This window comes from Lycium ferocissimum, chromosome 7 (genome assembly GCF_029784015.1).
Source record: "Lycium ferocissimum isolate CSIRO_LF1 chromosome 7, AGI_CSIRO_Lferr_CH_V1, whole genome shotgun sequence".
NCBI classification, from domain to species: domain Eukaryota; kingdom Viridiplantae; phylum Streptophyta; class Magnoliopsida; order Solanales; family Solanaceae; genus Lycium; species Lycium ferocissimum.
In genome coordinates, this window is record NC_081348.1 from 57,381,721 (window position 1) to 57,392,192 (window position 10,472).

General features: G+C 46.1%; 2 protein-coding genes across 2 annotated transcripts; both read left to right on the forward strand.

Annotated features, from left to right (window-relative positions):
* The first annotated feature begins 433 nt into the window (after positions 1–433).
* Positions 434–1,651, forward strand: LOC132062375 (uncharacterized). Its single transcript, XM_059454955.1, has 3 exons — positions 434–623; positions 712–1,575; positions 1,637–1,651. Exons 1-3 carry the CDS (start codon positions 567–569, stop codon positions 1,649–1,651), a joined length of 936 nt encoding a protein of 311 aa, XP_059310938.1. The 5' UTR covers positions 434–566.
* Positions 1,652–9,664: 8,013 nt separating this feature from the next.
* On the forward strand, positions 9,665–10,165 carry LOC132062376 (leucine-rich repeat receptor-like serine/threonine-protein kinase BAM2). The gene has a single exon (XM_059454956.1). The coding sequence runs from the start codon at positions 9,665–9,667 to the stop codon at positions 10,163–10,165; it is 501 nt and encodes a 166-aa protein (XP_059310939.1).
* Positions 10,166–10,472: the final 307 nt, after the last annotated feature.

Consider the following 10,472-nt stretch of genomic DNA (forward strand, 5'->3'; position numbering starts at 1 on the left):
AAGAAGTTCTTTACTCGACTCCTCTAAGGTCGATTGAATATGTTGACATTTCAGGTGATGCTTCATCCGAGGAGACCCCCCTGCAAAGGACTAGAAGGTCCGGGCAAGCTCCAGCTGCCGAAGCCGATCAGAGGGCTGAGCCGGTCCCCGAGACCGAGGCTCCAATGGATGTTGGTCCACTTTGCCGGTGACGTGGGGCTGCCTGCAACACTTCGAGATCCGCCTCTCTGCAAGGGGCTGCTCCGAATTCTCCAACTCCAGTTTCTCCGACTCCAGCTTCGAGGTCGGATAACTTTGATGATATGTTCTCGGATACTCCTCCTGCTACCGGGAAAGCTGCCGGTTTCGGACATCTCCCTATCCCTCGAGTCACGAGGGCAGCTAGCCGGTCCACCGAAACTGGTGCAAGGGATAGCCTGGTGCGCATCTTCCCGGCCCCAAGTGTGGAACCTAGGAGGACAAGATCGGCCGTGATTACCGTCCCCGAGGACTGCAGTTTTTTATCGCGTCCTGTGGGGGTTGCAAGCTACCTAAGGCCCCTCGTCTCGGACTCGGATAAGCGGAAGATGAACGGGGTCCCCTGGCAGAGTCTTATTAACGAGGGCATGCACGCGGGTAACCGGGTAAGCTTATCAGCCTATCCTTCCATAATTCGATGTGAACTTTTCCTTCTCGTTTTATCCAAGTTTAAATGTCTCGTTTCTTTCACAGAGCGTGGTGCTCGTCAATGAAGCCTTCATCCGTGCTCAGCAAGAGGTTGACGACCTTAGAGGCCAACTGGATGCCCAGGGTCGAGAAACGGAGAAGTTCCAGCACCTTTTGCAAGTGAAGGAGGATGAATTGAACCGAGCTGTTGCCCTTTCCAACCTTCAACCCGAGCTCGAAGCAGCGAAGGCCGAAAACCTTCGGTTAAAGGATGAGTTGGCCGGGATGGTCGAGAAGAATCGGCTTCTGGAAGCGGACAAGGTCGGCCTTAGCCAAGATAATGCTCGTTTTTCTTCGAGGCTTGGTGAGCTCAAAACCACTATCTCTCAACTCCGGGGGGAGCTTGACTCGGTCAAGTCTGATGCTGTGAACATGTTCGAGAGGCATCGGCTGCTTGAATCTAAGAGTGCTAAGTATAAGGAGAGGATGAGGGTGTTCGAGCAAAAAGCCGAGGATAGGGCCCGGATATGCGACGAGCTGAAAATCGAACTCGAGGAGACAGCCGAGGCTAATGACCTTCTCAAAGCCGAGCTTGAGTCGGCCACTCAAATCCAAAGAATCCTCGATGAAGAGAGAGATGAATTAGTGGCCAAACTGGCCCAGGTTGAGGCCGATTTGGCAGAAGCCCTTAGGAGTGTGGAGGCTGCCGAGGCTCATACCACGATTGCGGTGGAGTATGAACGGTGGAAGTCCCGGAGGGCCACCCTTGAGCAAGCCGAGCATGGTTTTGCGGATCTCCCGGCCCTGATACTCGAAGCTAAAAGGACCGAGGAAGAAGCTAAGAGAGCCCTCGATACTGACTCCGAAGATTCCGAGCGGACGATGTCAAGGCATTACGGATCCGGCCAATTTTCGGATAGACCAGGGCCTGTACTTAGCCTTTATTTTGTCTTTGCCTTTTTGGCTTGATTTTTGTTTTTCAACTTCGTAGGAATTTCGGGTGTAAAAAACCTTACATATATGGAATGTGCATTTTTTCTTGTTGACTTTCTTTATTCTTTTGCTTGAATGCTTGTTATGACTTTTGCCGAATTGTCGGTCCGTTTTAAGGACAAGCAGAGACTCGGAGTCATTTTTTCGGTTGTGCACGAATATTGGCTTTTCTCTTCGTCCGGTACGTTTTGTCGGGAATTTGATCGAGTGGTTTGCCCGTGGGACTTATTTATGCTTTGTGAATTCAGACGTCTCCGAATCACGTTAGGCATTTTTAGGGCCGATATTTTTTTGGCATTCTTACCATGGATTTTCGGAATACGAATCCCGGCCTTCCCCGATTGGGGTGTTTACGAGGGTGTTAAAGATTTTGGCTCGGTTCAATGTGACCTTGTTGCCTTTGTCGAATTTCGACTATAATCCCGGTGTAGGGTATTTAGTTAAAAATGATGCCGAATTTCGGTGGTAATCACCGAGGTAGGGTTTTAACAAGAAGACACATCCGAAATGCAATAATGAATTTTTAATGATCTTAATATTGCAAGTATTTGCATGTACATGATATGAAGACTTCGTCCGTTTCCTTTGTTTTTGCCGTAGCAAGTACTAAGTGGACACGATTCGTTACGATCGTTTGGTCCTTACATCGAAACCTAATACGAAGGTCGGCTTAGGCGAAGATGGGAAATACAAAAATCTCGAGGATTTTTTCGGGGTAGCATCTATTAGCGTTCACTTGCTTTGTTGAGCTCCTCCGTTTTCGACTAACCGGGGTAAACCTCGATGTGGGTATAGTAGTCCCCTAGTGCTTATCCGAGTTGCAAGATCGGGTAAGCACTATCAAGTCCCCACTCGTAGGGTGTGGCCCCGAGTTTTCGGGCATTTGTCCTCGTCTTTATCTAGTAACACGTTGTACTTGTTGCCTCATTAAAAACCTTGTCGGAAAACCCATTTTGGGACAAAACCGTACTAAGGAAAAGAGTGCAACACGTGTTTTCAGACCTAGCACCTAACTTTATCCGGTACTCGACTTTCTGCAAAAAAAAAAAAAAGGTTAATAAATAAACACAAGTGTTCATACCTTAGCGATAGTATCTCTTCAAATGAGCCACGTTCCGGTTATTGCGCAACCGTTGCCGTCCATGGATTCCGGTGATACGATCCTTTGCCCGTTACCTCGGTTATCTTGTACGGCCCTTCCCAGTTCGGACCCAGTTTTCCATCGTTGGGATTCTTGGTGTTCAAGGTAACTTTCCGAAGCACCAAGTCCCCAACTTGGAAATGTCAAAAATTGGCCCTCCGGTTGTAGTACCTTTCCATTCTGCTTCTGGGCTGCAATACGGACCAACGCGTTTTCGCGAAGTTCATCCGTGAGATCGAGTTTTACGGCCATGGCCTCCTCGTTTGACTCCTCGGTGGTGTACCTGAATCGGAGACTCGGTTCACCAACTTCTACGGGAATGAGGGCTTCGGCCCCGTAGACCAACGAGAAGGGTGTTTCTCCCGTGCTTGATTTCGATGTGGTTCTGTAAGCCCACAATACCTCCGGTAGTACTTCCCTCCAGTGATGCTTTGATGTTTCAAGTCTTTTCCTCAGATTTTGAATTATTGTTTTATTCGTGGATTCCGCCTGTCCGTTCGCACACGGGTGATACGGAGTTGATACGATTTTCTTGATCTTCAACCCTTCGAGGAAATCATTGACTTTGCCGCCAACGAAGTGAGGACCGTTATCACAAGTTATCTCGGCCGGGATGCCGAAACGACAAATAATGTGGTCCCATATGAAGTCAATAACTTCCTTTTCTCTAATCTTTTCGAAGGCCTACGCTTCAACCCATTTGGAGAAATAGTCAGTCATAAACAAAATAAAACGGGCCTTACCTGGTGCCCATGGCAATGGACCAACAATGTCCATTCCCCACTTCATGAAGGGCCAAGGTGATATCACCGAGTGTAGCAACTCCCGGTTGATGAATCATCGGGGCATGTCTTTGACACCGTCACATTTTCGGACAAAATTCTTCGAATCTTCCTCCATCCGGTTCCAATAGTAACCGGCTCTGATAATTTTTCGGACTAAGGCTTCAGCACCGGAGTGATTGCCGCAGGTCCCCTCGTGTACTTCTTTCATCACATACTCGGTTTCTCCGGGACCCAAACACTTGGCCAGGGGTCCGAAGAAAGACCGTCGATACAATTGGCCGTCTACCAAGCAGAACGTCTTGCTTTTGTCCTTAGTGACCGTGATTCTTTTGGGTCACTCGGGAGCTTTCCATCTTGCAAGTAGTCGATGTATTTGTTGCGCCAATCCCAAGTTAAACCCATTGTGTTTATTTCAGCATGTCCATTTTCTATCGCCGAATTCATCAAGTGCACCATAGTCCCGGGGTTGATTTCTTCCCCTTCGACTGAAGATCCCAAATTGGCCAATGTATCGGCTTCGCTGTTCTGATCCCTGGGTACATACTGCATGGTCCATTCTTTAAATCAGTGTAGTATCACTTGGAGTTTTTCCAGATACCTTTGCATCCGTTCGTCCTTAACCTCGAAGACGCCATTCACCTGGTTAACGACCAAGAGAGAGTCGCATTTTGCTTCAATTATTTCGGCCCCATACTCCGAGCTAATTCCAAACCTGCAATCATGGCCTCATACTCGGCTTCATTGTTAGTCAATTTAATAGTTCTAATGGATTGTCGAATGGCATCCCCGGCGGGAGTTCTAAGGACGATTCCTAGCCCGGAACCTTTGAGGTTCGAGGCCCCGTCCGTGTGTAACGACCAAATACCCGAAGCTTTTCCCGAGGTTAGCAGAAGTTCTTTCTCAACCTCGGGGACCATAGCCGGGGTGAAGTCTGCCACAAAATCGGCCAAGATCTGGGACTTGATGGCCGTCCGAGGTTTGTATTCGATATCATATCCGCTAATCTCTACGGCCCATTTAGTTAGTCTACCCGATAATTCCGGTTTATGCATGATGTTCTTTAGAGGGTAAGTAGTCACTACACATATCGGATGGCATTGAAAGTAAGGTTTGAGCTTTCTAGAAGCACTTACCAATGCCAATGCCAACTTTTCTAGGTGGGGATAACGGGTCTCCGCATCCCCTAAAGTTCTACTCACATAATATATAGGGAATTGCGTACCTGATTCTTCTCGGACCAAAACACCACTTACCGCTACCTCGGATACGGCAAGGTAGAGAAAAAGCTGCTCGTCCGCTTTCGGTGTGTGCAGTAGAGGCGGGCTGGACAAGTATCTTTTCAATTCTTGCAAAGCTCTTTGGCATTCCGGTGTCCAAACGAAGTCATTCTTCTTCCTTAATAAGGAGAAGAAACGGTGACTTTTATCCGAAGACCTCGATATGAACCGACTCAGCGCTGCTATCCTTCCGGTGAGCCTCTGCACTCCTTTGACGTTATTTACCACCTCAATATCCTCGATGGCTTTGATCTTGTCCGGGTTGATTTCAATTCCTCGGTTGGACACCATGAAACCCAAGAATTTGCCCAACCGGACACCGAAGGCACATTTCTCCGGGTTAAGCTTCATGTTGTATTTTGCGGAGTACATCGAAGGTTTCCTGCAAATGTTTTAAATGGTCCTCTGTTTCCAGGGACTTGACAACCATGTCATCAATATAAACTTCCATTGTTTTCCCTATTTGTTCTTCGAACATCCCATTAACTAGGCGTTGGTAAGTTGCACCGGCATTTTTTAATCCGAAGGGCATGACATTGTAAATGATAAGTCCCGTCATAACCGGATAATAAAGGATGTTTTCTCTTGATTCTCTGGGTGCATCCGGATTTGGTTATACACAGAGTAAGCATCGAGAAAACTTAAAATCTCATACCGGGCTGTCGCATCGATCATTCTATCGATGTGAGGCATCGGAAATGAATCCTTCGGGCATGCTTTGTTTAGATCCTTATAATCAACGCACATTCAAAATTTATTACCTTTTTTCGGCACCACTACTACGTTAGCTAGCCAGTCCGGGTCTTTTACCTCCCGGATAGAGCCTATTTTGAAAAAGCTTTGTTACCTAAATCCTTTACGAAGGCGTCTAAATTTTTGCCTTTGCCATAGGCCTCCGCTCAATCCTAGTTTACCTCCCGAATGGGGGCCTATTTTCAAAATCTCCCGTCGAAGGCATGCTTCGGAGCTTGTGAGTTGTTACTTCCGGTACACGGTGCACATCATATCTATATGGGACCATGCGAAACAATCGGCATTAGCTTGAAGAAATTTAATTAACTTGTTCACGAGCTCGAGGTTAACCCGTGCTCCCGAGGTATACCTTTCTATCCGGTAGATATTCAAACAAGATGACTTGCTCCAACTCCTCTCTTGTAGACTTGGTTGCATCCGAGTCATCCGGTAAGACGAATGATGCGGGTACACCGAAATCATCCTCTTCGTACCCGGGTCCAGCCCCTTCTGCTCCGTTGTTGAACCCGTGTACTTTAGTTGCTATTTAGAGTCCTTGCCACCGACTGATTCATCTTCTTTTTGATCCGATTTTTTGGGAAGGGGTGATGCTTCCTCGACCGCGAACATCTCCCTTGCGGCGGGCTGTTCTTCTCGGATGGTTTTTATCCCCTCCGGGGTCGGGAATTTCAGCAGCTGATGTAATGTCGATGGCACGGCCCTCATGCTATGTATCCATGGTCTACCCAGCAATGCATTATACTTCATATCTCCTTCGATTACATAGAACACCGTTTGTTGAATAGTGCCGTCAATGTTGGTGGCAAAGAAATCTCCCCTTCGTGGTTTCACTTGCCATATTGAATCCGGCGAGCACTCGGGCTACCGGTACGATCTGATCGAGTAGCCTTAGCTGTTCAACCACTCTCCACCGGATGATGTTGGCCGAGCTACCTGGGTCAATCAAAATACGTTTAACTTGCGATTTAAAAATAAGAATAGAGATTACCAATGCATCATTGTGCGGTTGAATGATGCCTTCTGCATCCTCGTTGTTGAAAGAGATGGAACCCTCGGGTACGTAATCCCAGTTGCGCTTCTCACGTACAATGGAAACCTTTGTCCGTTTCATCACCGGCCCTTGAGGAGCATTAGTACCCCCGATTATCATGTTGATTATATGCTGAGGTTCCACTGGTTCGGCCCGTTTGTGAGATTCCCTTTCCTCGTAGTGGCCTTTAGCTCGTTCACTCGGGAATTCTCGAAGGTGGCCATTTTTCGGTAATCGGCCACCTCCTCTCTCTCTTAGTTGGCGATAGTCCTCGATTCTGTGCCCATGGGTTCCATGATATTCACACATCACATTCGGGTCCCGTTGTCCCGGGATCCGATCTCGATGGTGGTCTCGGCCATCTTGCTTCACGCGATACGGCCAATTGCCGAGACGAGGTCCGATGTGTTGACATTGAAGTTGTATTCCAATATCCTTGGCAAGTCTTTATTGCTGGCCGAGCTTCCGGCATTACTCCTAAATGAGAGACCTCGACTGTTCGACGGGCGCTCAGTCCGTTTATCGCCCTGACCGGAGAATTGACTCGGGCCAACCCTTGATTTTTTTGACCTGAAGCTTGGCTTTTCCGAATGAGAGTATGGCTGATACCTTTCCCTCGATGGTCTGGACTCCGGCTCGTAGTTTTTTCGCGATCTCTCAGAGCTTTTGTTGATATTTACGGGCCCCGGGGGAAGTTCGAGTTGGTCATCCTCTACCCGAATCTTTGATTCGTATTTGTTATGGACATCCGCCCAGGTCACAGCCTCGTATTCCAGCAAGTTTTCCTTTAGTTTGAACGAGGCCGTCGAGCTCCGAGGATTGAGCCCTTTGGTAAAAGCTTGTGCAGTCCATTCTTTCGGAACTGGAGGGAGCTCCATCCGTTCCCTTTGGAACCGGTTGACAAATTCACGCAATAACTCATCATCCTTTTGGGCTATACGAAAAATATCCGCCTTCGGGCCTGCACCTTTTTGGGCGCCGGCATGAGCTTTTATGAACGCATCGCGAGCATTTCGAAAGAAGTGATTGAATGCTCGGGCGGATGGTCGTACAAGTCAATGCTCCCTTCGACAGAGTTTCCCCAAACTTTTTCAACAACACGGATTCAATTTCATCCTCTTCAACATCATTGCCTTTTATGGCACAGGTGTATGAAGTCACGTGTTCCTGAGGGTCCGTTGTGCCGTCATATTTCTGGATATCCGGCATTTTGAACCTCTTCGGGATCAATTTCGGAGCCGCACTCGGAGGAAAAGGCCTTTGAATGTACCTCTTCGAATCCGGTCCTTTCAGAATAGGCGGAGCCCTCGGGATCTGGTCCACCCGAGAGTTATATGTTTCCACCCTCTTCTCAGTCGAGTCTACCCGCTTTGCCAATGTTTCGAGCATTCTCAGAACTTCGGTGGATGAACCAGCTCCGGACCCATTACTCTCGACCATCCGTGTTTCGTCCCTTCTGGGTTCGGCAACACCTTTCGTCCTCTCCGGGGCCGTTTCATCATTTTTGCTTTGCAACTGGGCTATTGCGACTCCTTGTTCGGCAATAGCTGCCCTCTGTTCCTGCAACATTTCAAAAATTAAACGTAAGTTAATATCATCCGGGGTATCCGGCACTTTCCGGCCTTGTGCCCGGGACAAAGTAATTGAATTGTGAGTATTTAAGGGATCGGTGGCCGGTGGGGCAACATTCTCCTGGTTCACGGTGTTCTGTCGGTTGAGGCCCTCCCTCGAATCAACAGAGTTTGGGTCAATGGGTTCTGCTGGTAAGCCCCGTAGCCCACTGTTCTCATTTTCGGCCACAATCTCGTTGTTGTTGACGTGACCAGATTGTCCACTGCTTGCCATTTGGTCCGTTTTCACAGAGACGAACAAAAGATTTTTTCAATCTTAATGGGTAAGAGATAGAAACCAAGATCAAAGACCACTATTATCCTAGCCCCACGGTGGGCGCCAAACTGTTTACCCCGAATTTAGGTAATCAATTGAATTTGTAAGTGAGGTATAGGATATGTGGATGAACTTTAATCTATTTTGGGTTTATGAGTATATATATATATATATATATATGCGATATATATATATATGTGTATATGAATATATGCGTTAATGATTAAATACAAGATATGGATGTTTATGGATTAAGCCAACTATATTGGAAGAATAAGCTAAATAAAATGCCACGATCCGGACTAAAGAGAGAGAATAATATATAATTTTCTATTACAATGTTCTAGATCTTGAAAAAGCTAACCCTTAAAAGTAGGGAAATGCCTCTCCTATTTATAGTTTTGCCTTATGGGCCTTGCATACAACATAAAGCCCCTTTAGAATAAAGAAAACCCTAAAAGGATAAGGTTGGGCCGTACGGTCTGACACCGTACGATTGGCAGTACAATGTGGCAGAACGGTCTTGACGCGTGGCAATTTTGTAACTGATCACCGGACTAACGGCCACGATCAACTCGGCCATGGAGAAACCGGACTAACGGCCACGATCAAACTTCGGCCATGGAGAAATCTTCGGACCAAACGATTTCCTCCGCTTTCTTCACCGTCTAGCATCAACCATTTTTACCGTATACATAAGTGCCAAGTTAAATTGTTACAGCTCCCAATTTTTGTGGGTATGCCTCATATAATAGTTGACCGATGACTTGCACTACTAAAAAATTGAAATTAGTGACGGACGAATACAATAGCTCGTGCTTGTTTCTTTTTCCCCGACGGATTAGTAATGGATTAACTACGAGCAATTTTATGACTATTAGTGACATAAATCCGATTTTGTTTGGATGTTACATGGCTGCAGAGGTGGTGAAGATGCTTTTTCATGTGTCAGCATTAACTACCACATCTGGAGTATTTTTTCAACTCCTATTTAATAATTTGCTAGCATTATATGTTCTTAACTAATTAGTTACAGTAGTACAGCATTATCTTCTCCATTAGTATTAAATTTAATCAATTCGAACCCTTATAAATTCTATTGCTGCGAAGATTTAACCAACAAAAGCATTTCCTTTCATCGTACTCGCGGAAAATGAGGATATCAATAATGGAGCTTCTAGTATTTTTATTAACATCTCTTCACCTTCTAGCAACTTGCTTGGCCATGAATATTAAAACTGATAAATCTTCTCTTCTAGCCTTGAAATCCCACATCACTTCAGACCCCGATGAGATTCTTTCGACAAATTGGTCATCTTTAACCTCAGTTTGTAACTGGATTGGAATCACTTGTGGCTCTCATCATAAACGAGTTACTGCACTGAATATTTCAGAGATGGGATTAACTGGTAGTGTCCCGCCACAACTTGGCAACCTCTCTTTTCTTGTTTCATTTGATCTAAGCTTCAACAATTTCCACAGTAAACTTCCACCAGAATTTTCTCGTTTGCAAAGATTGAGAGTCATTGATCTTAGTTACAACAACTTCACGGGAGAAATTCCTCGATTTTTGGGTGATTTTCAAGACCTTCAAATGTTCAGCATTGAAAACAATAGTTTCAGTGGGTTCACTCCCCTTCTATCTCAAACATGAAGAATCTTAGATTATTGAATATGAGGTTCAACAATCTGGAAGGACATATTCCAATAGGAATAGCCACTCTTGAAAGATTGAAAAGGTTGTACCTTGGATTCAGTCAACTTAATGGCTCCAATGTGCTCTCCACAATCAACACTGGAACATTTGGATCTCAGAGAAGCTGGTTTAACTGGTGATTTTCTATCTGATTTGTGTCATCGCTTTCCCAGATTGACAGAGCTTGGACTTAGCTCCAACATGTTAAGCGGAGAGGTACCAAGAACCATATCTGAATGCACTCAACTTCAGGTCCTGTTGTTGT

Excerpts from the sequence above, each read along its gene's own strand:
- LOC132062375 (XM_059454955.1), top strand. The coding sequence starts at position 567 with ATGAACGGGGTCCCCTGGCAGAGTCTTATTAACGAGGGCATGCACGCG. Across the intron at positions 624-711 it reads GCATGCACGCGGGTAACCGG|AGCGTGGTGCTCGTCAATGA; the intron begins GTAAGCTTATCA and ends TTTCTTTCACAG.
- LOC132062376 (XM_059454956.1), top strand. The coding sequence starts at position 9,665 with ATGAGGATATCAATAATGGAGCTTCTAGTATTTTTATTAACATCTCTT.